The sequence below is a fragment of the Tarenaya hassleriana genome, unplaced genomic scaffold (assembly GCF_000463585.1).
Source record: "Tarenaya hassleriana unplaced genomic scaffold, ASM46358v1 Cleome15, whole genome shotgun sequence".
Lineage (NCBI taxonomy): Eukaryota > Viridiplantae > Streptophyta > Magnoliopsida > Brassicales > Cleomaceae > Tarenaya > Tarenaya hassleriana.
This window is the reverse complement of record NW_010964923.1, coordinates 41,144-67,862: the sequence shown is the minus strand read 5'-3', so window position 1 is coordinate 67,862 and position 26,719 is coordinate 41,144. Positions and strand designations below refer to the sequence as shown.

The 26,719-nt window shown below is 36.8% G+C and overlaps 7 protein-coding genes across 9 annotated transcripts in view; 4 read left to right on the top strand and 3 right to left on the bottom strand.

The window, feature by feature from the left end:
* Positions 1–976: 976 nt before the first annotated feature.
* Positions 977–8,764, top strand: LOC104808500 (ABC transporter G family member 41-like). 2 transcript variants are annotated; one of them, XM_010534187.1, is made up of 24 exons: positions 977–1,617; positions 1,845–1,968; positions 2,097–2,170; positions 2,276–2,360; positions 2,444–2,603; positions 2,691–2,767; positions 2,924–2,977; positions 3,070–3,160; positions 3,242–3,543; positions 3,620–3,901; positions 3,976–4,289; positions 4,379–4,539; positions 4,724–4,827; positions 5,032–5,185; positions 5,264–5,365; positions 5,452–5,525; positions 5,621–5,929; positions 6,016–6,306; positions 6,387–6,470; positions 6,562–6,692; positions 7,061–7,288; positions 7,509–7,680; positions 7,807–8,061; positions 8,380–8,764. In XM_010534187.1, exons 1-24 carry the CDS (start codon positions 1,250–1,252, stop codon positions 8,644–8,646), a joined length of 4,263 nt encoding a protein of 1,420 aa, XP_010532489.1. In that variant the 5' UTR covers positions 977–1,249; the 3' UTR covers positions 8,647–8,764. The 2 variants fall into 2 exon arrangements, with proteins under 2 accessions (XP_010532489.1, XP_010532488.1); XM_010534186.1 differs by having other exon boundaries at positions 6,547–6,692.
* A 2,619-nt stretch (positions 8,765–11,383) lies between these two features.
* LOC104808499 (cysteine-rich repeat secretory protein 38-like) lies at positions 11,384–13,192 on the bottom strand. The gene is made up of 2 exons (XM_010534185.1): positions 12,810–13,192; positions 11,384–11,928 (listed from the first exon to the last, which is right to left on the bottom strand). Exons 1-2 carry the CDS (start codon positions 13,119–13,121, stop codon positions 11,485–11,487), a joined length of 756 nt encoding a protein of 251 aa, XP_010532487.1. The 5' UTR covers positions 13,122–13,192; the 3' UTR covers positions 11,384–11,484.
* A 3,662-nt stretch (positions 13,193–16,854) lies between these two features.
* Positions 16,855–17,464, top strand: LOC104809075. The gene is made up of 2 exons (XM_010534971.1): positions 16,855–17,024; positions 17,237–17,464. Exons 1-2 carry the CDS (start codon positions 16,893–16,895, stop codon positions 17,462–17,464), a joined length of 360 nt encoding a protein of 119 aa, XP_010533273.1. The 5' UTR covers positions 16,855–16,892.
* A 784-nt stretch (positions 17,465–18,248) lies between these two features.
* On the bottom strand, positions 18,249–20,243 carry LOC104809074 (probable cysteine protease RDL6). The gene is made up of 8 exons (XM_010534970.1): positions 20,189–20,243; positions 19,858–19,913; positions 19,697–19,756; positions 19,480–19,533; positions 19,316–19,388; positions 18,774–19,009; positions 18,572–18,703; positions 18,249–18,491 (listed from the first exon to the last, which is right to left on the bottom strand). The coding sequence occupies exons 1-8, from the start codon at positions 20,241–20,243 to the stop codon at positions 18,249–18,251; spliced, it is 909 nt and encodes a 302-aa protein (XP_010533272.1).
* Positions 20,244–21,918: 1,675 nt separating this feature from the next.
* On the top strand, positions 21,919–23,531 carry LOC104808498 (cyclin-U1-1). The gene is made up of 2 exons (XM_010534184.1): positions 21,919–22,546; positions 23,124–23,531. The coding sequence occupies exons 1-2, from the start codon at positions 22,134–22,136 to the stop codon at positions 23,350–23,352; spliced, it is 642 nt and encodes a 213-aa protein (XP_010532486.1). The 5' UTR covers positions 21,919–22,133; the 3' UTR covers positions 23,353–23,531.
* Positions 23,532–23,819: 288 nt separating this feature from the next.
* On the top strand, positions 23,820–26,410 carry LOC104808497 (peroxisome biogenesis protein 22-like). Of its 2 annotated transcripts, none has more exons than XM_010534183.2 (8): positions 23,820–24,160; positions 24,616–24,822; positions 24,941–24,985; positions 25,287–25,343; positions 25,427–25,528; positions 25,620–25,685; positions 25,861–25,962; positions 26,066–26,410. In XM_010534183.2, the coding sequence occupies exons 1-8, from the start codon at positions 24,044–24,046 to the stop codon at positions 26,168–26,170; spliced, it is 801 nt and encodes a 266-aa protein (XP_010532485.1). In that variant the 5' UTR covers positions 23,820–24,043; the 3' UTR covers positions 26,171–26,410. The 2 variants fall into 2 exon arrangements, with proteins under 2 accessions (XP_010532485.1, XP_010532484.1); XM_010534182.2 differs by having other exon boundaries at positions 23,821–24,160; positions 24,938–24,985.
* Positions 26,411–26,488: 78 nt separating this feature from the next.
* Positions 26,489–26,719, bottom strand: part of LOC104809073 (zinc finger CCCH domain-containing protein 40) — a 4,842-nt gene continuing 4,611 nt past the window's right edge. The window contains exon 13 of the mRNA XM_010534968.2: positions 26,489–26,716. The gene's annotated coding sequence lies outside the window, so the exon portion shown is untranslated. The remainder of the gene's footprint in view (positions 26,717–26,719) is intronic.

Below are 26,719 nucleotides of genomic sequence, written 5' to 3'. Positions count from 1 at the left end.
TCCACTGCACGGGTCTGACCATTTCACTGGTCTGACCATTTCATTGGTCTACCCATTTCATGGGTCTGACTAATTCGAGTAATATAACCGTCTGACCAAAAAATTCGACTTTCATTAACTATCTTTCTGAAAATCTCTATTTTTCACCTAAAACCCTAATTTTTCTAACCCAAACGACTCGAACATTACTCTATTGGAGTTTAAACCCGAAACAAACACATAAACACAAAGACAAAGAGAGGACGAACGACGCAATCAATTTTTTCGGTGAGTGTACCATACCTGTAGATCTTCTGAAGTAGAAACCGAAGCAGTAACCGAAGGAGAAGCCAAGGATGAAGCCATTTGTGCCGACAGAAGACGATTTTGTAAGAAGAACCCGAGAGATTTGCGCGATTGAAGAAAGAAACCGGATGAGAGGAGAAGACGTTTGTCCGTTCGTGTTTGTTTGTTTGAAAATTTGGAAACACAGAGAGTTGTTGTCGTTTCCTACTTTCCATTGAGTTGCCACGTATTCAATATTTTAAGGGCAAATTAGTCTTTTTATCATTTTAGATTTTTTTTTAAAACCCTAAACCTAGAGGGTCATGCCGTGAAGTCCAAATCGACAAGTTGGGTTATTTTTGCAATTTTGCCAATTTAATGTTTGCACCAAAAAATCCGGAACTCCATACTCTTTCACAGGTAAGAGTAGATTATGATCACGTTTCAGTCAATGGGCACTTGGTTGTTCCTTTGATTTCACCCATTTGTTTATTCATCGGTTCAGTTCCTCCATGCTTGGCGAGATTCTGTCGGGATCTTGCTATCTTCTTTGCCTCTGACTGGTACCCCACGTAATTGGTCCCGATAATTATTGAAGATCTGATCTGTTTTGTCATTTAGGTATAGGAAAAGTCAAAACTTTCTGGCATTTGTGAAGCCAATCAGAGCTTTCTTGTTTTATGTGTAAACCACAATAGACCAAATAGAAAGTTCAATGAAAGTTGCTTTGCACACTTGGGAGTGCATGAGCTTTCTTTAGTTGTAGTTCTTGATGAAGTGACTCCTACAGAAAACGGATTTGTTCTTTTTTTCTTTCCCAATTTTATATCATATGATCTTGAGAATAAGATGCTGATGACATCACATGCCATTTTTTTTTATAATGGTTGCCCAATGGGATTTCAACCTTGGGTGGAAGCACAAGCCATTTTTCTTGCTGCTGTAGCTTTAGTTATATGCTGAATCCGGCTGTCTACTTTCTTTGATGTCTCTTACGATGGCACAACCAGGTGGACATGAGAAGTCTGAACCTAAGGGAATAGAGTTTGCAAAGGTTGGAAGAAGCATTGGATCATCAGAAATTCCATCTTGGAACTCTACTGATGGTGATGATGGGGTGCATTTCTCACAATGGGCTGCTGTTGAGAGATTACCTACGTTTAAAAGGACTAGAACGGCGTTGTTCTGCGAAAAAGATGAAGCAACGGGTAAAGGGAATGAGAACGGGAGACGGGTTGTGGATGTTACCGAACTCGAAACTCTTGAGAGGCATTTGTTTATTGAGAAGCTCATCAAGAACGTTGAGAATGACAACCTCCGATTACTGCAGAAGATCAAGAAGAGAATTGACGAGTAAGTCTCCCTCTCTTGATTCCGTATCGTTTTTGTTTTGCTTTCATCCTGCAGTGTTATAGTCTTGGGCAGCAGATGAATTCATAACACTATTGGTATATTGTTAGGTGTACCTAAAAGTTGTAATCTTGAAATATAAATTTTATTAACCTTTGACAAATATCGATTCTATGTGCATGTTCGATCGTAACGTTTCTCCTTCAAATCATGGTTACACATGCTTGTAGAGTTGGCATAGAATTACCAACAGTGGAAGTGAGGTTCAAGGACCTTGCCGTTGAAGCAAAATGTGAAGTAGTTCGTGGAAAGCCTCTTCCGACCATTTGGAACGCTATCACGAGCATATTATCCGTAAGTAACATCCTTCCTATGGTCTTCATTACTATCCTTGAACTAGGATTTATACTTTTAGTGAGTGTCTGCCTTTTCCCTTTAGATTCTTATAGAACAAACCAATTTAAACTTTGATGGTTTTACAGGGAATTATCTGTTCAAAGCAAAAAACAAAGATAAGCATTTTGAAAGGCATCAGTGGCACCATAAGGCCTGGGAGGTAAACTTTTCAAGACGTTAAGTTCTGGTAGTTTGTTTTCTCATTGAATTTTTTTTCTCGTTAAGATTATCGCAAAATCAAGAATTCGTATGTGTTTTCTTGTAGAATGACGTTATTAGTCGGCCCTCCCGGTTGTGGCAAAACCACGTTGTTACGGGCACTCTCCGGAAGACTTGACCATTCTGTTAAGGTTTGATTAAAGAAGTGAAAACAGAAGTTATCAATAAACCGTATAGCTATTCACAAATCATAAGAATTACATTCACGTTACAGGTTGAAGGACAAATAAATTACAATGGCTGCCTAATTACAGAGTTTGTTCCTGAGAAAACATCGAGCTATATTAGTCAAAATGATCTACATATTCCTGAGCTAAGTGTGAGAGAGACTCTCGATTTCTCTGCGTGTTGCCAGGGCATAGGAAGTCGTTCGGGCAAGGACCATATTTTCTCTCTTTCTTTTCCTGAAATTGTTTTGTATAGTTCAGTTCATGCTGACTGACCATTTGCTTTATCAACAGAAATTATGAAAGAGATTAGTAGAAAGGAGAAGCTGGCGGGAATAGTTCCAGATCCCGACATAGATGCATACATGAAGGTAACTAGTATGGGTGTTAGATACCCAGAGCTAGTATCCAGAGGCTCCAGATAGAAAGGATCTTGAAACGCAGAATTAAACGATTTTTCCCCTTGCTAATTCATCTAGAAATATAATTCAGAGCTAAAAAATCTCAACATGTTCGTTTTATGGCAGGCGGTTTCAGCACAGGGTTTGGTGAATAATCTGCAAACTGACTATATCCTGAAGGTCGTCTCTTCCTGTATCATTATTGTTTCTCTTGTTTTAGACCATTTAACTGATTGTTGCGCTTATTACAAGCTCATGTATCTATCTTTCAGATTCTAGGGCTCGAGATCTGTGCAGACACACGGATCGGAGATGCCACGAGACCAGGAATATCCGGCGGCCAGAAGAAAAGGCTGACTACAGGTACTTTTGGTTTCAGAGATTTGTTAGGGGGTATTGTTGCAAGCAAATTCCCTGTTTCAAATTGCCTGTCATCTACTGCAGGGGAGATGATTGTCGGTCCGATTAAAACTTTGTTCATGGATGAGATATCGAATGGTTTGGATAGCTCCACTACATTCCAGATAGTATCATGTCTCCAACAGTTTGCGCATATAGGCGATGCCACCATATTGATTTCACTTCTTCAGCCTGCACCAGAGACATTTGAGCTTTTTGATGATGTAATCCTTATGGCAGAAGGAAAGATAATTTACCATGGCCCACGAGTTTATATCTGCAGATTCTTTGAGGGTTGCGGGTTTAGGTGTCCAGAGAGAAAAGGCGTGGCTGACTTCCTTCAAGAGGTGCAGCAGTTGGAGTAGTGATATTTTTTGTATCTACCAGATGGAAAGCCTTGTTGATCATGTTCTTCTTCTGTAGGTTATTTCAAAAAAAGATCAAGAACAATATTGGTGCTGCAAAGACAAACCATACAGTTATATTTCAGTCGACTCATTTGTTGAGAAATTTAGAGAATCGGATATTGGTTTCCAGTTAGAAGAAGAGCTCTCAAAACCAGTGGATAGGTCTGAGACTCACGAGGATGCTCTATGCTTTAGAAAATACCCGTTGAGTAGATGGGAGATGCTAAAGGCTTGCTCGAGGAGAGAATATCTTTTGATGAAACGAAATTCTTTCGTCTATGTATTCAAATCTGGACTCGTATGTTCCTTTACCAAGCCAAATCTCTCTTATGGTTTATGGATTGTACGCTAACCTTTTCTTCTTTTATGCAGCTTGTTTTTGTTGCCTTGGTTACGATGACTGTTTTTCTGAGGAATGGAGCGAAAACAGATATCCTTCACGCAAATTATCTAATGGGTTCTTTATTCTTTTCGCTAATCATTCTCCTCGCTGATGGACTTCCAGAACTTACATTGACTGTCTCAAGACTTGCAGTGTTCTGCAAGCAGAAGGATTTATACTTTTATCCTGCTTGGGCATATGCAATTCCTTCGGCTATCTTAAAGATTCCACTTTCACTTCTTGAGGCATTCATTTGGACAGTGATGACATATTATGCTATTGGTTACAGCCCCGAGATCGGGAGGTTAAGTAACTTGAATGCACCTTCAATGGTGAATGCACATCCACGGAGAAAAACTGTGCTGATCGATTGACAATTTTACATTATTTCAGGTTCTTTCGGCAATTGCTGATCTTTTTTGCATTACATCTCGCATCTATATCCATGTTCCGTGCTATAGCCGCTGTCTTCCGTACATTTGTTGCTTCCACGACTGCTGGAACTATTTCCATAGTGTTTCTCTCTCTATTTGGAGGTTTCATTGTTCCCAAGCGTAAGTTGCTAGTATATATTCCTCGATTTAAGTCTTGAAACTGTAGCGCAACTGCTATAACGGTTTGACTCTGTTCATTAACTGAGTATTGAGTATTGGATTTATAGATAGACTATTGGTTTTTTTTTGGATGCCATTCTTGTGCTAATGATAACTTCTATTCATGTTCTTCGTTTTTTTCCAGCATCCATGCCTGCTTCGCTGGGATGGGGATTCTGGCTTTCTCCACTGTCATATGTTGAGATCGGTGTAACTGCAAACGAATTTTTCGCTCCTCGGTGGAAAAAGGTAATAAATACTTTACAAAAGCCTCATAATACCAGCATAGCTATTCCATAGAAGCTTTCTAGTCCATCTTCATGGATTTCTATATTTTGGATATTTTCGAATGCATTTGGTTTCATCCCGCGTAAAAACCTTAATTTTACATTTCAACAAAAAAGAAAATGACAGCTTTTCCACTTAGCTGATCCTCTACATCTTTCACAAAAGATAACTGTTGGGAACACTACGGTGGGAGAACAAGTGCTCGATGCCCGTGGATTGAACTTTGGCAGTCATTCTTACTGGGCAGCTTTCTGCGCTTTGATTGGATTTACGCTGTTCTTCAATGCTGTTTTTACCTTAGCCTTGACCTTTCTGAAGAGTAAGTTCAAAAGAGATACATAGAAATGACATAACGGAGTCGTATCGATATTTTGAGGATTTATCTCTTTAATTTCAGCTCCACAAAGGTCTCGTGCCATCATTTCTCACGGGAAGAGATCTCAGGGTTCGGAACAAGATTACAAACTGTGTACTGGAATCACTCCCAGATCTAAAAAGGGTATCTCACATTATCTATCTGTACATTATTATTTGTTCGTGATAGAGAGAGATGTGTGACTAGGCATCCCTTGGATCAATTCGCAGGTAAAATGGTCTTGCCTGTCAAGGCTCTCACTCTCACATTTAAAGACGTGAACTATTTCATTGAGACCCCTCAGGTAAACACTGTCTATGATAAATCATGTTCTTGAATAATTGAATTCTTGAAGACAGAACATGAGTTAATGTATGCCTGCTTCGCATTTTGTTTAAGGGAAAAAGGCTGCAGCTTCTCTCTGATGTTACCGGGGCATTCAAGCCTGGTGTTCTTACAGCTCTGATGGGAGTTAGTGGAGCCGGGAAAACAACTCTGCTCGATGTTCTTTCGGGAAGGAAAACCCGTGGTATTGTTGAAGGAGAAATCCGAGTAGGCGGGTTTCTCAAGGTTCAAGAAACATTTGCACGTGTATCGGGTTATTGTGAACAGTTTGATATTCATTCTCCCAATATAACTGTGGAAGAGTCCTTGAGATATTCCGCTTGGCTTCGGCTACCTCATGACATCGACGCAAAAACTAAGAGAGTAAGGCATCGAACTCTGGTAAAAAAGAATCTAAAACCAGACACTGACAGATATTTTGTCTGAGGATTTTCTCGATTCTGCTTCAGGAAATCGTCAATGAAGTCCTTGAGACAATAGAACTTGAGGAGATTAAAGATTCAATGGTGGGAACTCCTGGAAGTAGTGGTTTGTCTACAGAACAACGTAAAAGGCTGACAATCGCCGTGGAGCTTGTTGCTAACCCTTCAATCATATTTATGGATGAGCCCACGACAGGACTAGATGCAAGAGCCGCTGCAATTGCCATGAGAGCTGTGAAGAACATCGTAAAGACTGGAAGGACAGTGGTTTGCACCATCCACCAGCCAAGCATAGGCATCTTCGAGGCATTTGATGAGGTAAAACAACTAAAATTTCATCACTTCATATCTAAATCTTAACACTTCTATCAGTTTCTTCGTATGTCCCTTCTTTTCAGCTGATTCTGATGAAAAACGGGGGACGGGTTATTTATTACGGCCCTCTGGGACAACAGTCATGTAAAGTTATCAAATACTTCGAGGCAAGTTTCTCTATAATAACCCACAATGTTCTATACAGTTGGTATATTTAGCTTGTTTCATTGATGATTCTCATAGGACTATTTACCACAGAACATTCCCGGAGTTCCAAAAATTAAGGAGGGCTGTAATCCAGCCACTTGGATGTTAGACATCACTTCTCTGTCTTCAGAAAAGAGGCTCGGTATAGATTTTGCACACGAATACGAATCAACCTTGTATAAGTAAGTATATGGGCAACCTTCTTGATCTCTCCATGTGTGCATCATGGGCATGCTCCTCGAAAATTCTCAGAATCTAAGAATCAAGGCATGCTTCATCTATTATTGACTTAAACATAGAGTAGGCTTCAAAGCCGTTTTTAGATGTAGATTGATGTATTAAACAGTAACCCATCCTGATTCTAGAAACAAATTATCCATAGAAAATGTGATGATGAGCTACATTTACTCGTGATTATTGTGATGAAGTCCAACAGGTATTCCCTTAAGTACCGTCCATGAGGATTGATGAAGAGAATTCGAAACAGAACAGAACATTCTGAAAAAATCAGAGTTCTGACAATGATAGTTGTTTGGATTTGTTGTTGCAGGGAGAACAAACTGGCGGTTGAGCAACTGAGCTGTCCATCCCCGGGATCAGAAGACTTGAGATTTTCTTCGTGTTTTGCTCAAACAGGTTGGGAGCAATTCAAGGCATGTCTTTGGAAACATCATCTGTCATATTGGAGAAACCCTTCGTACAACCTCACGCGCATCCTCTTTGTGTGCCTCAGCTCTGTTCTGTATGGCCTTCTCTTCTGGCAGAAAGCAGATAAAATGTTAGTCTCCTCCACCACCTTTGCTTTTCTTTTCCATCCATGTTTCATACATATTTTCATGTTTAAGCACAATTTATAAGCATTGAATTGAAGTATCGAAAGCTGGGTTTGATTTAAGAACAGCGATGAAATCATATCAGTTTCAAATATATACCACTGAACTTAATTTTCTTGTTGAGAAAGATTATCTTACTAAAATTCTGTTCCTATATTTCTCCAGAAATAACCAGCAGGATCTTTTCAACATATTGGGTTCGATGTACAATACAGTTCTCTTTACGGGAATAAACAATTGCTCGACAGTGCTGTACTGTGTTGCTACAGAACGAAACGTCTTCTACCGGGAAAGATTTGCTCGAATGTACTCTTCATGGGCGTATTCATTTGCTCAGGTTAGTAATGGTTATGCTCAAAACCGGGTTTTTATTTGATGCAAACAACCTTTTAGAAGGATTCAACGTCTGAATTTAAACTGATGGATACAAAGGGACACTCACAAAACATGCCTTCATTTGCAGGTGCTAGTCGAGGTTCCTTATTCGCTCGTACTAACCCTTATGCATGTGATGATAATATATCCTATGATCGGTTACTACTGGTCGGTCCACAAGATGTTATGGACCATCTACAGTGTTTTCTGCTCGCTTCTCATCTTCAACTACTTTGGAATGCTTCTGGTTGCCATTACTCCAAATCTTCACATAGCTTTCACCCTCCGCTCGTCTTTTTACACAATGGTGAATCTCTTCTCCGGCTATGTCATACCAAAATCGGTAAGTTCCCGAAACTCTCATGCATATTACATGCACAAAAGATTTAGGAATAATCGCCTAAAAAATCACGAACTTTAACAAAAAAGTTCCATATAAAATCATTAACTTTCTGAATCTCATCATATTCTCATGTGTTCGTTAACTTTATAAACTTAGTAACTTCTATATAAAACCATAAACTTATGAATTTTGCGAGAATGTGACAAAATTTATAAAGTCCATGATTTTATATGTGACAAGCATATATTCATTGTGATAAAGAGAAACATATATACGAGTTAAACTCATTGTAATAACATTATATGTATGTTGCTGCAGAACATTCCGAGATGGTGGGAATGGATGTATTACCTGAGTCCGACATCATGGGTGTTAAATGGATTACTCACTTCGCAGTACGGAGATGTCGAAAAAGAGATATCGGTGTTCGGACAGAAGAAGACAGTTCCGGATTTCTTGGAAGATTACTTTGGTTACAGACGAGATTTCTTGGCTGTTGTCGCTGCTGTTCTCTTTGCTTTTCCCGCCCTCTTAGCCTTTCTTTTTGCATTCTTCATCGGCAAACTCAATTTCCAAAAGAAGTGATTTTGACACATATTGTCATCCTTTTTTTTTTATGTAATGGTTATGGGAAGAACACTAAAACATTAGATGGTGGATATATATGTTATTTGTAAAGCTTATTTGATTATTTTCTTTCTTATATTTTGCTACAAAATATATATGTACCTCCTCTGAAGTAAGCATAATCTTTTAGGCCCACATTATTATAATACAAAATAGAAATTACTCCAATTAGTCATAATAATTCCCTTTATATTAGTAGAGGTGGGCCTAATAGACTCCAATATTGAGCCCATTAAAAATATTAAATTTCGGCCCATCAAGTCCGTAAAGGAAAAATGAGATTTTCCATGGTCCAACCCTTGATTTTTTTTAGAGGTATCATCTTTGCTGATTTTAAAAAATAATTATCTCGTTTTTGTTTTCGTTTTCGTTAAGTCCGAATACCCGCGATTCGGCTACCCGTTGTTGAATTCAAAAATCCGAGAGTATCCGAATCTGTGAAAATCTTAAGAAAACCCCTGATTTTTGTTGACTTTTAAAGGTATTTTGATAATTATATTTAAATATTATTATAAATACATTAAGGGTTCGACTGGTTGTACCGCAACGTTTGTGGTTGCGGGTGATAGTGTTTTCTAAATGTTTGATAGCGATTATAAATGATTAATACTGACTGGTTGAGAAATTATTGTTGTTAGCGATTGCGGATGGGTGCAGTTAGAAATATTTAATTATTATAAATTTAGTAAATAATTTTTATCAAATGATACTAAAAATTTGATTAAACTTATTATAAAAAATTATTTTAAAATAATATTTTTTTATAATTTATATCAAAACGCAACCGCAACAAACCATTCACTTCTAACCATACCCACCCGCAATCACTGCCAACAACAACTTATCAACCAATCAGTATTTATCATTCATAATCGCTATCAAACATTCTGAAAACGTCGTCACCCGCAACCGCTGCGGTACAACCAGTCTGAACCCTGACTCGAGATTGTAAGGACTCGACTGGTTGTACCGCAACAGTTGCGGTTGCGGGTGGTAGCGTTTTCAGAACGTTTGATAGCAATTATAAATGATTAGTACTGACTGGTTGAGAAGTTGTTGTTGGTAGCGATTGGGGGTGAGTGCAGTTAGAAGTGAATGGTTCATTACGGTTACGGTTGCGTTTTGATATAAATTGTCAAAAAAATATTATTTAAAAATAATTTTTTATAATAGTTTTAATTAAATTTTTTGTATCATTTGATAAAAATTATTTACTAAATTTATAATAATTAAATTATAAATTTAAAATATAAATATTATCAATTTAATTTATTTTCAAGTAAAAAATAATTTTATTATAAAAATTATTAAAAATAATCATTATTAAACCTAAAAATTATACTATTATATTTTTTATTAAAATATAATACTAAAAAGTAATATCAAATCATAACACTAAACAAAATCATCACCAATATATATATATATTAATATTTTATATAATTTCTAATAAAAATATTTTAGTTTTTTTTGTCAAAACGCTGGAAACCGCTACCAAAACGCAAGTTGGAAGCTACGATTAGAAAATACAAGTTTGGTTGCGGTTCAACCATTCAGTTTTTCAATCGTCCGCAACCGCCGAAAATCGCAACTGCTCCGTTTGCGGGTGGTGGCGGTGCAACTAGTCGGCCCCTAAAATATCGAGGATATAAATGTTATTTTATTAATATCCGGATACCGCGGGTAATCCATCACCCTTCAAAAAAACCCAAACCCACGGTTCTGATTTTTTACTTTATCACACATGTCTTCGTCTTCGTTGCTGAAGAGAGTATCCGCATTTTGAATATCGTGAAACCGGATATCCGAAAACCCGCGAATTTCATATAGTTGTGCCCAACCCTAGTTCAAAAGGTGGGTGTAGTGATAAATTACATGTATACAAAATCCCAATGATTGAAAAACATTGGATATTTTTTAATAATTTTAATTTAGAAATTAATCGAGTATTAACAAATCAACCGTGAGAATTAGAGTTCTGATTTTACTAATATCATGAATACCGATTAAACCGTATCATTAAATCTCTTGATGACAAATAATTGAAATCAGAATTGAAACCTAATTAACTTTATTGTTTAATCAAAAACACCATTTGTTACGGGTGACTACTCTATTATTTGATGTATTTTCTTTCGGAATTAAATTTCAAAGTTTTAGAGTGGCAGCAACATTGTCATATATAAAATACATCCAAGTCAAACTCTCACATATATATATACATATAGTATAATAGATGTGATGGTCAAAGTGTGTACATAGATAAGTGGTGGTGTTTATATTTGACTATACAAAATTGTGTGTTGTGGAGAGCAACATGTCATTATTGGCTCTTAAATACTATTAAGAATATATTTGCAATTGAAGCCAACTATAACATATTAAGTAATTATATATATATAGCATTTTTATTTTATTTTCAAAAACATATATATATATATAACCGCATTTTTTAGTCAAAAAATTAATAAATAAGTATATATGCATTATTCCTGTAAATCCATAATATATATGCGCCTGTATTTGGGTTTGGAAGTTTATAAATATTTTACTACAAAAATTGAAAGAAAAAAAAGCTATTGATTTTTCAAGAAGACATTTGGTGGAGTGGCCGCACTTATCATCAATGATCTTATCCTTCGTTGACTTGTCTTCCATAGATTTGTGACATACACTAAAAACAAAGCATGCGACGGCGAATATAATCTCTTGGCTATACTTTTATTTTATTTAATTATCGTTACATATTTATTAAAACATGAAACCACGATCGCTCCACATCAAATTCTTCATCAATCAAGAGCTACTAACAAAAGGGTAAATCTCATACCTAAAATTACAGCTCGTACCCACAACTCTTCCACCTTCTTTACCGTCGCAACAATTGGGGAGCTCACCGATGATCCCATCCAGACAAGCCGTACATGCTTCACTCGTCAAGTCCCTCGTACACTGCACTAATCCGTACAACTTCTTCTTCCCGGAGCCAGCGCCGCCGTAGAGGTTATCTTCCCCGGCGGCGTAAAGCTTCTTCACGGCGGCTGCTTCTTTCGAGAGCCGGGAGAGGAGGTTCTTCGTCTGGGCGTTGAAAGAAGTCGGATCGGTCACGTTGTTGACGTTGTACAAGTAGAATTTGTTGTCGTAGTCTATCTTTCCAAAGAAGTTGATGGTCGAGTGCTTGACCAGACAGAAGTCGTACCATATTGCTCCGCCTTTGTTGTTCGGACATCTCTTACGTAACTGCCGAAAATATCCATGCAATAACATATATATATATATATATAAGCACGGTTAATTAAGAATATGACTATATATTTTCGTTAAAACAATTAATATTTTCTCAAAAACATGTTCAGCACTACATATAAATTAGGGCTGGGTGTTTCGGTTCGGTTCTTCGGGACTGGACCGAACCGAACCGAAAAAACGGTATTTTTTTCGACCCGAAACCGTTCTTAATTCCTGAACGGTACCATTTTTAGAGAACCGAATTTTTCTTGAACCGAACCGAACCGAGCCGAACTTTAAAAATCCCAAAAAACCGAATATTTTTAAAGGAAATCTATTTTTTTTATAAAACCCGGAACCGAACCGAACCGATACCGAACCAAAAACAATATAAAAACCGATTGGTACGTATTTTTGTAAAACCGAAAGAACCGAACCGATCTATTCTTGTCCCGAACCCGAACCATTTCCCGAAACGCCCACCCCTAATATAAATCATAAATTGCTAAAACAAATTCTGAACCGTTATATAGCTAAATCACGGAAAAAAAACCTATAACATATTATGATGATCATGTAATCGAATTTCTGAAGTTTATGTATCAGTATGTTTGGTATTTCTATAAAATATATATATATATATATATATATATATAATTCATATATACAATAAGTAGGAGAAAAAATATTATAAAAGTCCAACTCTAGAATTATATTAACTGTCCATAAATCCAATTGAAACCCTTTTAATCATTTTTTTGGACTAGTACTAGTGAAATGGTTCCCGTATGAGCTGAGGTCTTTATTTACTATGATCACAAGTTCATCATTATATTAGTTCAAATACGTATGTATGTGTGTATATATATGTATGGATATGTGTATATACATACCTCAGGGGTGGCGGCGGTGATGCAGGAGCGGCAGTCGGCTGGGGAGACATCGCCACGGCAGAGGGCTAGACCGTTAACTTTGTCGGGGGACTGACCGGCCGAGCCGAGGCCGAACCCTGTAGGAGGAGCTTTGTAAGAGAGGGAACCGAGGAGCATGTTTAGGTTAGTCTCGTACGGACTCTTCGTCGTGAAGGTTCCCTCTATGTCGGAACATACATGGAAGAGAAACGCGTTGTCTTGGGAGCTCGAAACGCTGCGTACAAGGAGAAGCACTGCCATGCAATGGAGCAAAACTAGGTTTTTTGAAGACATTATTGTTTCCTTTTCTCTCGAATTAGATATCTTTTTTTTTTTTTTTGGAATTTCAAATGGACATTTTGTGAAGGGAGTGCGGGAGAGGAGATGTTTATATAGTGATGGAGAGGGATCCGAATTTTGGGTTTGTTTTTAAAAAAAAATCATAAAAATTTTGAAAAATTCGTGTATGTGGATTGATTGGAAATCTTCAAAAATGTGGGGTTGCCTTGGAAGGTTCCATTGTTGAGAAAATTTTAATCTAGCTGATCAGATTGTTTATTATGTTATAGTCCTAAACGCACCATATAATATGATAATTTTTCTTTTTTAAAATTTTTTTTAATTCTATATATACATATTAAAGAATATATTTGATTGGTTCCTTAAGCTTCTAGAGAATGTGAGTTAGGTTTTAATTGTTGGGGAACGAATAAGTCCAATATATGATATATATATATATATATATATCAGGACATGATTTGCGGCGCTGTCGACCGATGAAGAAGTCAACGGTCAAAGGTTTGACCGAGTGAATGCACACGAGACGGTACCCAGGTCACCATTAATAATATATGTAAAGGCATCATATATAATGGTAAAGAGGTCCAACTTTATGTCATCCAATCATCTTATTATATGATCGGTTACCCCATTTTCTCTTGTTATTTGAGATATGATAAAGGACCACCACATCCGCTAATTAGTGACCACTACTATACCACTTGCCCATATTTTATTTTATTTTATTTTATGGGAAAATTATCCAATTACTGTCAGAAAAAATTAAAAAAAGTTAAATCATGAGACAAAAAGTATAAAACTTCCAATCTAATTCCTAACCAACAAGAAAAGAAACATAAGCATTTATCATCGCTACATTAGGAATAAAATCTTGTGTATTATTGATATTCGAATGATTTTAAATATATAATGTAGTTTTTTAAAAAAAAAAATAGGATTCATAATCCTTATCCTGATATATGATAAAGAACAGATAAATCAAATCCAAATAATAATACAAAATACAATAATATTTAAACTCTATTTTCTATACGAACTAAAATCCATCAAAATATTATTAATTTTTTAAAATATTATTTATATTCAAAATTTGGATATCACTCTTTATCTATCATTATCAAAACAAAGAAAAACAAAAATGAAAGCTAAAAAAATTGTAGACATATATATATATATATACGTATATATTACAAATTTACAATATACACATATATGCCTCGCATACAAAATCACCCATGTATATGCCCCCATACACATGGCCCCTGTTGATATAATATTATGTACACACGCGACATGCGTATATATATATTGTTGATATGAAATTAAGGATATTAATTAGCCTACTGAAACTGATATATAATAATTAATCAAGATAATATTTCTTCGTTCAAACTTCAGACATGTATAAGATAATGATATCTCCAAAGTGCATTATTGAATAAACACGATATGAGGAGATACATTACGATCACGAATACTATTGTTTCCAATAATATATATATTTTTTGTCAACAATAATATTTTAACTGTTATAAACCAAAATTAAAGTATTACCATGTATACAAGCCCCCGCCATATTTGTTAAAAGTTATACCCAACTATTTATTCTTTTATATAGTGATTATATATATATATATATATATATATATATGTTCATTACATATTTATATATATATTTAGTTACACCCCAGTTAAACATAATTTTTGTTGATTTATCGTTCATAGATTTTATGGGTTTTTTTTTATAAAATTTATGTAAAAAAATTCTGGAAAATTTATTTCTGAGGAACCACCTCAAATATGAGCGTTTATTACAGAGAAAATCCAGTGTCGGATAAATGGGAAAATAGGTGATGAAATCGATTTTATTGTTACATTCATTCATTCATGGCTCCTTAGTGGAATTTTCTCTGAAATTTCTGGACTTTGAAGCTGCAACTATCAAAAGAAATTTGTTACTTTCTTCACAAGAAACTGTTTGATCATTCAGAGAGTAAAATCTCCCCCCGTTTGGTGTTTTTATGCCATAAAACCCTACCACAAGAGATGGATTTTAGGGCTGAAACTGCAGAAACTTTTCCCCCAATTTGATGATCATGATCTAGTCTTTGTGCCCTACTTGATGGAAAAAAAAAAGATAATCTTTAAAAACATCCCAAAAAAAAAATCTTTTCACACACATAAGTTTCCATAAATGACATATTTATTACACAGTGGAATAACAAATATGCAGTTGAGACATTTAATACCTTGGTTTGATGGTTTCAGAAGCTCCTCAACTAAGGGATCATAATCATAAGAATCTCCTGCTTTCACAAATCTCCCTTTGACATGCATGTTTTCTCGTATCGGCTCTCGCTTTCCGTGATGCGTACTTTATCTGTTTTTCGAACCTGCGTATATATAATCCGTTCATCCAACCGAAGTTTCGCAATTTTCGATCCGTATATATATATATATATGATTATCTGATCTTAACTGTTTTTAAGACAAGAGAGTATGAAACCGAAGTTCATGTCACAAACTATAATTGAGAGTTGGTGTCAAGAACATTACATCCTCTTTTTTCCATCCATGAATGTGTTTTTCAGCCTTCGGTTGACATGAAGACGATCCTAATAGGTGACAGTCCTGCATCTGATGATAGGAAACTGCAGAGGACGCGGGTGTTTGGGGTTGAGAAGCTCACAAGGCAATGGGGGTATTATATTATAACCATTATTACTTCAAAACTTATGGTTCTAAATGAAATATGGGGAGCGAGGAGGGAAAACAGTACGGCTAACAAAACAAATGTGGACGGCAGTCATTGACATTGCACACAATCGCATAACTTGACAACTTGACACGTCGCTTAGGTAATGTTTCCGAATAAAATAAATTAAATATTAAACTCATGCTCTTTCGAATCTTTTTATACAATTCTGATTTTTTTTGGAATTAAAATATAATCTCCAATAAACTGTTATAGAGGCTAACCATCGAATCTTTTATCTAAATTTTTGTTTTTTAACATAACTGGAGGGGTTAGGCCATTCTGTTTTATTTTATTTTTTTAGAAAAAATTAGAAATTTGGTAAATATATTCCCCAAATCAATATCTCATTGAAAACGGCATCTGACGTGTCATTTTTTTAATGCATTTAACTGAAATCGGTTTAACATATACCGATTTTTAAACCAGTACAACATTTGGACCAGCTCACTGTATCAAATTAATCCACCATGAAATTTGAGAGATGAAATGGTGAAATTAAATTTAGGGCTTTAAGTTGGTTTAAAATCACTATATGTTAAATAAATTCAAGTAAGTGGATTTATCATTAACCCATATGTAAATCGATTTGCTAACCTGGCAAAAATATATGACGTGGTAATTATGCAAATTTGGAAGTTTGCTTAAAAATGCCATGTCAGATCTAATAAACGGCAGATTGACGTCGTATTTAATGGAATATTGATTTGGAATAAAATTTTTATTTGGAGAATATTTGTTTATGGCACATTTCTAACAATTGGGCATTTTTAATGGAATCTTTCCTTTTTGTTTTGGAGAAAAAATATATATTTTACATATCCACTCCAGAAATATAGGAGCTGGTACGCGTGTATTTATTTCCGAATTAAAGCAGAAAAATATGAAACCCTACACGTGGCAAAAAAAAAAAAGGAGAGTTGCGTATAAATAAATTCTCCACCATTATTAAAAGACCACGAACAACAGGTAGTCAAAATTAGGGTTTCGAAGTGACAAGGGGAGTTTCGATGGAGATTGAATCGGACGACGATGAAACGGTGATGTACTATGGAAGGAGATGCCGCAGGGTCAAAGACCGCTACGATCCCGAATATATTCGACAGAGACAGCAATTTTACTTTGAATTTAATCGGGGCGAGGTCAGTTAATTATTTGTCTTTCGCTTCTCTGGTTGGGATTTGTGTCGGATATCGTTCAGTGGAAATCAGGTGCTTTCCCGTTTCATAATCATGGATCCCTGTTTCAGAATCACGGGTTTTTTCCATGTAAAAATGAAACGGGTTGCCTTATATGTCTTTCCTAACATGAATCGATAAAAGTCTCTTGATTTGGTACTCTGGGTGTTTTTTAGGGTTTTGAGATAGACTGGGACCAGTTTGATTACCCGTTTGCTGAATTCAACGTTGCTGGGTCCACGCGCCTTGAAGTGAGTACCGATAATGATGAACTACTCCACGAGTTGACATTACATCGATTCATGTTAGGAAAGACATATAAGGCAACCCGTTTCATTTTTACATGGAAAAAACCCGTGATTCTGAAACAGGGATCCATGATTATGAAACGGGAAAGCACCTGATTTCCACTGAACGATATCCGACACAAATCCCAACCAGAGAAGCGAAAGACAAATAATTAACTGACCTCGCCCCGATTAAATTCAAAGTAAAATTGCTGTCTCTGTCGAATATATTCGGGATCGTAGCGGTCTTTGACCCTGCGGCATCTCCTTCCATAGTACATCACCGTTTCATCGTCGTCCGATTCAATCTCCATCGAAACTCCCCTTGTCACTTCGAAACCCTAATTTTGACTACCTGTTGTTCGTGGTCTTTTAATAATGGTGGAGAATTTATTTATACGCAACTCTCCTTTTTTTTTTTTGCCACGTGTAGGGTTTCATATTTTTCTGCTTTAATTCGGAAATAAATACACGCTCCTATATTTCTGGAGTGGATATGTAAAATATATATTTTTTCTCCAAAACAAAAAGGAAAGATTCCATTAAAAATGCCCAATTGTTAGAAATGTGCCATAAACAAATATTCTCCAAATAAAAATTTTATTCCAAATCAATATTCCATTAAATACGACGTCAATCTGCCGTTTATTAGATCTGACATGGCATTTTTAAGCAAATCTTCTATATTATTAGATCCATATATGTCGTGGAATCATATATGGTTTTGAACTCATCGCGGTGTATTTAAGTTTACGTCAAATTGGTTAGTCCAATCGTTTTTTTAAGTTTGATCAAATATCCATTAGTAAAAACCCACTATATCCATAGTAATCAGAATGGCGTATCCCTTGCTCTGTCGGAAAGCAAAATGACAAAGTGTCCGAATTCCCATGTTTCACCTTCAGTTCCTTCGCTTCTTGGGTTTTTGAGGATAGCCCGCTTTCACGGGATAATAGATCTCTGCGAACAATGATTGGTCCGTTGCGTTTTTCTTACGCTCGATACGTCCGAATCCATTGTCCGCCCACGTAGTTCCCCACGAACTCTGTACAAGCCAATAGAGCTGGCCGTTCTCGTCTATCCCGTACCCGATGATTAGTACGGCGTGAAGGTTTTTTTCGTTTTTATCTCCTCTAAAGATACCCTGTATATATGAAAATATTTTTCGTGTGATTAAAACTTACGAGAAAAATATATGAAAAAAAAAATGGTTTGATTACTTACGATGCTGCGTTTTTTACGGTCCCATGACATTGCGATAGATCCAACGACCGGGGATCTCCTTACAAGTCTTTGGAGAATGACGTCGTCAACTTTGGATATGACAACGAAATCGTCAATGGTCTCGGTCCTAACCTATAATGATAAAAGACACGTGTCATGAGATTAATCATATTTTTAAGTTATATCTACAAAGGGAACTTACATTTTCATCGTGTGGGCAGACCGACGAAAACCCTCGGTAAGAGCAATCAGCCTCGTGCACAACTCCTTTGTTCTTGAGGCAAGATAGAGCTGACTCCACCTCCTTCACGCCCGTTTTACCGTAATTCACACGATTCACCAGGTGCTGGATCGAAAAGGACTTTTGCTCAGCGGTCGGTCTGTTGATGTTGAAGAGGGCTTCGATCGCTCTGACGTAGGTGATGGACCAACAAATGGCTGCACATATATCACGCAAAAACATATAATGGTTAGTAATTTGGCATGTGCTAAGGGAAGGGGTAGTGGCATTTTATGTCAATCAAAGTCTTAAGGAGAGTGGCATTAATCCACATGTTTTAACTTCCAGAGTCGCCAAAAACGCAGTATGATCCCCTTAACATTTATTGATACAAGTTTTTTAAAATATGGTTCAGACGTATAAAAAAAACTACACATATATATAACATGATGTTTGATTATTTTCCTATATTATATAAAGACCACTTACTTGTATATTTAGTAGATACATTAACGTATAGTTACCTTCTAAACCTTGATCCAATACGTTGCTGATGATTCCTTGGTAGTTTCTCCAGTCCCAATGCACCGGCAAACCCTAATATTATTATTATCAAAAAAAAAAAAAAAAAGAGAAGCTAGGATGCAATTCTAATCTATATTCTGTATCGAAATAAATATCTAATTACTTCGTCCTCGTCCGGCTCCGCGGGAACTTTCACGGGTTTGGCCTTTTCACTCTCCTGAGAAACAAGAATATGCAGAAAGAACTTTTGTAACACAACATTATGTACGTATATGCGATATATATTCACATTTTCATACCACAAAAAAAAAAATGCAGAAAGAATAAGCGACACAACGTACCGTTAATATATATAAATATACATAACAAATAATCATTACCAAATAAGCTGGGTTGCGAGGCATAAGGTGCGGAGGAGGTGCTACTTTCTCATCTTTCTCCTGAGCAGACAAAAGAATACATCGTATTTTTCTCGTAGAATACCAAACAAGCTATACGTATAGGTAATTTTTCTCGTAACATAAAAATACATCTGTTTTACCTCATTCTTCTTATGGTTCTTGTCTTTTGCCCTTTTTGGACCCCCTGTGTTTTGACCTTCCAAAAAAAAAAAAAAAAAAAAAAAGCTGAAATCTCTTTCCGATGAACAGCAACAAAAACAAAACGATCAAATATGATTCGAACCATGTAAAACTGTTTAGACTGAAAAATTTAGAGAGAGAGAGAAGAGAGAGAGAGGGAGGGAGGGAGGGAGGGAGGGAGGGAGGAGAGCAGCAGAACCTGCTGCTATGTCCGCGAGAGAAAGAGACAGCAAACAAACCTTTTTTAAAAAACAAAAGTAAGAGAGAGAGAAGGGCAAAAGAATAAATTACCTGTGGCGCGTGAGAAGTCACGTCTCACCCGCGCGTGTTTGCCAATCATCTGCATCCATGTTCATCTTCTTCGTCTCGAGGTTGAAGCTGGAGAGACCGTATAATTGATATGCATATAATCATAAAGATATGCAGAAGATTTCCTTCCATCACCGTAAAGCCGAACCAGCGGTGCGAAATCCGGAGCGGAGGTCCGTCGTGCGAACAAACGGCGGCAAGACTCGTTTTCATGACTGGGAGAGACAGATAGCCACGTGGCGATAGATGAGTGGCTTTGGAAAAATGCGGCGATACGAGGACGGGCGACGACCCAGACATATGGCTTGTTTGTCCTCTCTCCCTCTCACAGACGGTGTTAGGTGGGCCCTGTACTGATTTAATCTGGACCGTTGGATGCGTACTTTTTTTTTTTTTTTTGCATTATAATTTTGTACTAAAACTTCATCGCATCGCCTAATGTTACATCATAATGTATATCTTTGTTTCTACTATCACCATTTTCAAAGCGATTATTAATTGCCAAAGAAATGGCGTAGAATATGTTTTTCTTCAATAATCAATATAAAAAAAGTCGCAACTAAGCGTATTCATATGAACAATTTATTAAAAGCATGTTCCATATATCATTATAAATTAAACGAATTCTCTGTAGCCATTGACGGATGCTTACGTCGTTTCGAATTTCGACTGATGGTTTCGGTCGTAATACAGTGTCTAACAACGATTCGATCGATAATGGACGACCCACGTATTTTTATTTGTACACTCAGGAAGGTTTTATAATGTCCTAAGGAATTGACAGATTATTAGATTAAAACCTGATTCAAATGCTTGTTTTTCTTTGAGAATAAATCTATAAACGCTAAACCCTAACCACCGGATACAATAACAATGTCCCTAATCCAACTAACGATCCCACATGACCGGAAAGCGACGGCTTTGTGTCTGTTGTGTGTATATATATATATATATATATATATATATATATATATATATATATAACCAATATACAGTCCACTTTTGAGAAAATCGGTCGGGTTTATATATTATTAATGTAAAAATATACATTTACATAAAATAAGGATATAATTATGAGGTTCTACACTAATTATAAGCATCATGAAATGCTTCTCTTCCTCCTCGACTTTGGCCTCACTGTGAGCTCCAGAGTCTTCGAGAGCTATTGCTTCCACCTCGACAGAGAGAGAATGTTCTTCCTAAACGACGCCGTTCCGCCGTTACTGCAAACCTCCTCCTCTCCTTCTCTTTCTTCTCTGCCTCCCTACTACCACTCTCTATGCTCACCCTTCATTTTAAATTATCATTGTTTTGAATCTATACGTACGGAATATATGATTTTTTACGTGCATAATATATCGTGCCCACTTAAAAAAATAGATGAATAACAACAAAGGTCAATAACTCGGATGATTATTTTGGGTTTTGGCATGATTATATTCAGGCAGGAGTTTAAGGAATCATACGAACTGATCCAACCGCGACCAGTGTCATATACTCGCACAATACTTCGGTATAGTTAATTTTTTATTTGTTTATTTTGATTTAATGTTCATTGTCTTATCATTACACGATAGATCAATAACTATAAATGTAAAAGAAGATAGAAACATATTCCAGTTATTTAGCTACTTATTAATAGTTGATTGAGATAATAATCTAAAATTAGGAAACCATCAAAAGCAATAATATCAATTACTAGCATCTTTTTTTATACATATATTTGAAGCGATTAAAATCAAACGCTAAGTTAGAAAACCCTATCTTTTTCCACGATGTATAGGACACGTGTCAATAACCCATCTATAAAGACTACCAAACATGATTAGATATCAGCCACACATTTTAAGACCATACAAAACGAACAATATGTTCTTCGTCGTCACAACCTTTTCATCTCATCTCGAGTTTTCCTCCGTCACCCAACATGACCATATCAATGTTATCCACTCCCCGTGAAGTCGACGAAGAAACCGGTCACGTGGCCGAACCGGATCCGGTCGGACCCGATGCCGTCATGCCACGTGTCCTAACCGTAATATCCCAGGTGCTGGAGAGACTGGTGGCGCGAAACGACTGGTTGGCAGCGGCGGGCGGCGGCGGAGGAGGAGGGAAGAGGTTGGAGGCATTTAAAGGGGTGAGAGCGCCGACAATAAGTATTCCAAAGTATTTGGAGAGAATCTACAAGTACACGAACTGTAGCCCTTCCTGTTTCGTGGTGGGTTATGTCTACATTGACCGGTTGGCTCATAAGCATCCTGGCTCGTTGGTTGTCTCCTTGAACGTTCATAGACTCCTCGTCACTTGTGTCATGGTTGCTTCCAAGATGCTCGATGACGTGTAAGCTTTCTCTGATTAATTAAGCTTAAGAATTAATTACAATCATGTACTTGATCATTGATGATTAATTAACTACTTTGATGAAGCCATTCGTTAATTATTTACTCTTAAACTTACTCCCATCGTGTACATATCCATGAAACCGTTGATATAGGAACATGTATGACCTTCAATTTTACCACTATATGGACTATGCAACCTAATGTTTAAGACTTACATGCATTTCAGTATATACACCGTATTTCATGAAAACACACACACACACACACACACATATAGGTAAAAAAGCAATCACTTGAAGTCTATTGTGTATTATAGCCACTAGCTATTGTGAGGAAATTGGCTATCATGTTAACTATTATAATATGTAAATACAAATTCTATTTCATTAAAACGTGTATATATATAGGTAAAAAAAACTGGCCGGGTATTATTGTTAATGTAAACATACATTTACATTAAAACAAGTATAAATAAGATTCTACACTAATCAAGCATCATAAAATATAAAATGATGATGATGATGATGATGATGATGATAATAATAATAATAATAATAATAATAATAATAATGCAGGCATTATAACAACGCGTTCTACGCAAGGGTAGGGGGAGTAAGCAAGGAGGAGATGAACACAATGGAGATGGAGCTTCTCTTCCTCCTCGACTTTGGCCTCACTGTGAACTCCAGAGTATTCGAGGGCTATTGCTTCCACCTCGAGAGAGAGATGTTCTTCCTAAACGACGCCGTTCCGCCATTACTGCACACCTCCTCCTCTCCTTCTCTTTCTTCCCTACCTCCCTAATACCACTCTCTATGCCCACCCTTCATTTTAAATTATCGTTGTTTTGAATCTATACGAAATATATGATTTTTCAATCTCCTTTGTTTTTTTTTTTAATTGTTCACGTAATACAACATGATATGTCGTGACCAATTAAAAAATAGATGAATAACAACAAAGGTCAATAACTTGGATGATTATTTTGGGTTTTGGCATGATTATATTCGGATTCATTTTTATATATAATCATTTAGTTTTGGTTCGATTCTGTTGCGTTTCCTTTTACAAAGTACCAATTTTATAAGAAATTTTGGCTTTTAAATTATTTTTTATTCAATTTGATTCGAAATTGATTTTTTTTAGATTGTAGAATAATCATAACTATTCTACTTTTATATCAAATATAATTTAATTATTCGATTTTTTTATATCAAATATAATTTAATTGCGGTTATGTATTATTTAGTTATTAACCAAATAGACCAAACGCACCTTTCCGCTCTTCTTCGAAAATCAGCTCCGTCGCGTCGCACTGTAAAGGCTGTAGTCTCGTACACGTGTCATAATACCATTTGACAATATTTTGTCGGAGCAATTGGGCTCGAAAGCAGTGCCCTTTTTTTTAATCTCAGGTTAATCAAAAAAGCTGAAGCTAAGAATCCGACGATTCGATCTTCGTCGAGACGAATACACAATTTAAGGTGGGAAGGCTATGGCGGAGTCGTCGTCGTCGTCGTCGACGGAGGAGCTGGTGAGGTTGATCAAGCGGCTAGGAGCTTACGTCACCTTCAAGATATCCAATCTCTTCTCTATGCCTCTCCGCAACCTGGTTCTTCCTCGATCTCTCCCTATTTCTCTCAAATTTCATTGATGCTTTGCTTTTCCGTCGATGATTTCGGTATTGGATCTGATCGGATTCTGGTTTTGCTATGGCGGGTATCTCTGGTTTTGGGATCCTGAAATGCTGAATTTCTGTGGTTAGGACAGTTTTAATTGTCTGATTATCTCGGTGATTAGTGTGATTGATGGAGCGAAGCGTTTTAGGGAAGTAGGAAGCTTTTGGTTTTACAAGAGATTGTGAATTCAGCCATTAGTTCCTCAATTGGGTACCTACTTGATATCGATGCTATTACGTATCAAAGCTTATCTGAGAAATGGTGCTGGTATTGCATTCATTACTGATGTAGCTTAAGCTCACACCTGGAATAAGGAAAGCAATTAGGGTTCTGGGTATTAAGTTGATCTGTAATTGATTCTGTGTTACTATTGTTGAATTGGGATTAGGATTCACGGTCCATTGGAGCTATTGCGGGGCTTGCTATTGCTATAATTTTCACGTGGAGGGCGATAAGAACTCCGGGGGAGCATCAAAGACGGCAACCGAAGCGGAGGGTACCGACTGCTGGAAGTTCTTCATCAGATTCTCAGTCGAATATAGCAACCAACCCGCCGGATGCTTCTTTGTCTCATGAGGATACGAGAGTGCAAAATGTAGCCCCAACATTTTATTTTCTCTTCCAATTTTTCAATTGTCTTACCACGTTAATCTGCTAGAATATCGATTCTTTAGGACTGTTCTTAACACATTTGACTGCCTTTTGTGCAGCAGGCCCTGGGCCATATAGTCAGGCGGAAACTTAGTGAAGGAAGGAAGGTAAAAGAATGTTGGCTGTGACATAGTCTTGAAATCCTGTTCTAGTTATGATTCTTGTATTCTTTCACATGTAGCTCTCTAACTCTGATCTACAATACATTCATGGTGGCACACCTTCCTTGATATAAATTCTGATGTATTATGGAAAAAAGTTTATTTTTCTTGCTTCAGTTTGACATAGAAAGGTTTAGAAAACTGAGCTCGGCTTCCTTCTAGAAGTGCTTGGGTCAAGTTTTCTCATATTTTAGAAAATCTTGGGTTATATGCTTCATCCTTGACTAATATACTTTTTTTTGTTCAGGTAACGTGCCGCCTTCTTGGAGTGATTCTTGAGGAAACAGATCCAGAAGAACTCCGGGTAGTTTATATTTCCCCCACTGAAGTTCTCCATGTGGATAATATCCGATGAACTTTGACCTGATTCTTGCAAGTTTTGTACAGAAACAAGCAACAGTGAGGTCATCGGTGCTGGAAGTACTCCTAGAAATAACAAAGTTTTGTGATCTTTATCTCATGGAAAGAGTCCTTGATGATGAAAGTGAAGTGAGTGAACTCATCCCTATGTCCTTTTCATGGCATTATGCCCATTCTCCACTCTAGCATGGCTCACGTTTTCAGCTTTGGTTATATGCAGAGCAAGGTTCTTCAGGCTTTAGAAAGTGCGGGAGTTTTCACATCGGGTGGTTTGGTCAAAGACAAGGTAGTGACTCGGAAAAACATTCAACTCGGAATTTACCTCAGAAAAAGCATTTCGATGACCTCAACAAGCATGACTGAATCAGTATTTGCTTCATATTTTTAAAAGCGAGAGATCTATCTCTGTTTTCCTGACACTTTACACAAAGAGTTACAATGTGTTGTGACACGAATCGCAGGTTCTCTTCTGTAGCACAGAAATCGGAAGAACGTCCTTTGTCCGGCAACTAGAACCTGACTGGCATATCGACACAAACCCGGAAATCATCACCCAATTAGCTGTAAAACTCCCATAGTTTATACCTTCATTCTCTTTCATCCCTTCTTAGTTTCTTTTTTTCGGTATGTCTCTCTCTCGGTCTGAGCTTTCGTGCTTTACAACAGAGGTTCATCAAGTATCAGCTTCACGTCTCTCCGACGAAACCTGAGCGGACCGCTCCAAACGTATTCAGTTCACCGTCATTGGAGCATTTCTTTGGAAACGTTTGAGGTAATGAAAAAAATGCAGGCGAAATATACTTCAGACCATAACTTATCCCAAGGTCTCCTCATGGCGGCGAACGTACGTTTGATATCCATGTTTCTTCTTCTTCTGCTTCTTGGTTTTTTTCCTTCGGCTTGGTCTTGTTGTTCTGATCAGAGTGTGAGAATTTTGAGATTAGACCACGTGGGAAAGTACCAAAGTTTGTAATTTTGTTAATTTATATTAGACTTTGACGTTGTCTGAAACTGGAATAACTTGCTGTCTGAGAAGAGCTCTGTTGTGGGAATTTGATCTTTCACCACTTCAAATTTTGACCCACAAAAGAACACAAGGCATAGCCACTTCCTAAATCAAGAACCGTTCTGTCTGTGATATCGTTCGGACAAAGAAGATAAGCTTTCACTTCAAACCTCAAAGAAAAAAAAAACACATTTTGATTCTGTATTCTGAGTCTAAGCCTCTCAAGATTACGAATCAGACCACGTCTACGTTGTTCGCTTCTTCTGTTCCACAGCCCACATCCTCCTCGTCTCCCTGATATATATATATATATA

What these genes read in the sequence shown, in the direction of transcription:
- LOC104808500 (XM_010534186.1), top strand. Translation starts at nt 1,250, where the DNA reads ATGTCTCTTACGATGGCACAACCAGGTGGACATGAGAAGTCTGAACCT. An exon ending in TGGCTGACTTCCTTCAAGAG is followed by an intron (nt 3,544 to 3,619) that starts GTGCAGCAGTTG and finishes CTTCTTCTGTAG; the next exon opens with GTTATTTCAAAAAAAGATCA. An exon ending in AGGTTTCATTGTTCCCAAGC is followed by an intron (nt 4,540 to 4,723) that starts GTAAGTTGCTAG and finishes GTTTTTTTCCAG; the next exon opens with CATCCATGCCTGCTTCGCTG.
- LOC104808499 (XM_010534185.1), bottom strand. Translation starts at nt 13,121, where the DNA reads ATGTCTTCAAAAAACCTAGTTTTGCTCCATTGCATGGCAGTGCTTCTC. An exon ending in TCACCGCCGCCACCCCTGAG is followed by an intron (nt 11,929 to 12,809) that starts GTATGTATATAC and finishes TATTTTCGGCAG; the next exon opens with TTACGTAAGAGATGTCCGAA.
- LOC104808498 (XM_010534184.1), top strand. Translation starts at nt 22,134, where the DNA reads ATGACCATATCAATGTTATCCACTCCCCGTGAAGTCGACGAAGAAACC. An exon ending in TCCAAGATGCTCGATGACGT is followed by an intron (nt 22,547 to 23,123) that starts GTAAGCTTTCTC and finishes ATAATAATGCAG; the next exon opens with GCATTATAACAACGCGTTCT.
- LOC104809075 (XM_010534971.1), top strand. Translation starts at nt 16,893, where the DNA reads ATGGAGATTGAATCGGACGACGATGAAACGGTGATGTACTATGGAAGG. An exon ending in TTGAATTTAATCGGGGCGAG is followed by an intron (nt 17,025 to 17,236) that starts GTCAGTTAATTA and finishes GGTGTTTTTTAG; the next exon opens with GGTTTTGAGATAGACTGGGA.
- LOC104808497 (XM_010534182.2), top strand. Translation starts at nt 24,044, where the DNA reads ATGGCGGAGTCGTCGTCGTCGTCGTCGACGGAGGAGCTGGTGAGGTTG. An exon ending in AGGATACGAGAGTGCAAAAT is followed by an intron (nt 24,823 to 24,937) that starts GTAGCCCCAACA and finishes CCTTTTGTGCAG; the next exon opens with CAGGCCCTGGGCCATATAGT. An exon ending in AAATCATCACCCAATTAGCT is followed by an intron (nt 25,963 to 26,065) that starts GTAAAACTCCCA and finishes GCTTTACAACAG; the next exon opens with AGGTTCATCAAGTATCAGCT.
- LOC104809074 (XM_010534970.1), bottom strand. Translation starts at nt 20,243, where the DNA reads ATGCAGATGATTGGCAAACACGCGCGGGTGAGACGTGACTTCTCACGC. An exon ending in AGAACCATAAGAAGAATGAG is followed by an intron (nt 19,757 to 19,857) that starts GTAAAACAGATG and finishes TTGTCTGCTCAG; the next exon opens with GAGAAAGATGAGAAAGTAGC. An exon ending in CGGAGCCGGACGAGGACGAA is followed by an intron (nt 19,389 to 19,479) that starts GTAATTAGATAT and finishes TAATAATATTAG; the next exon opens with GGTTTGCCGGTGCATTGGGA.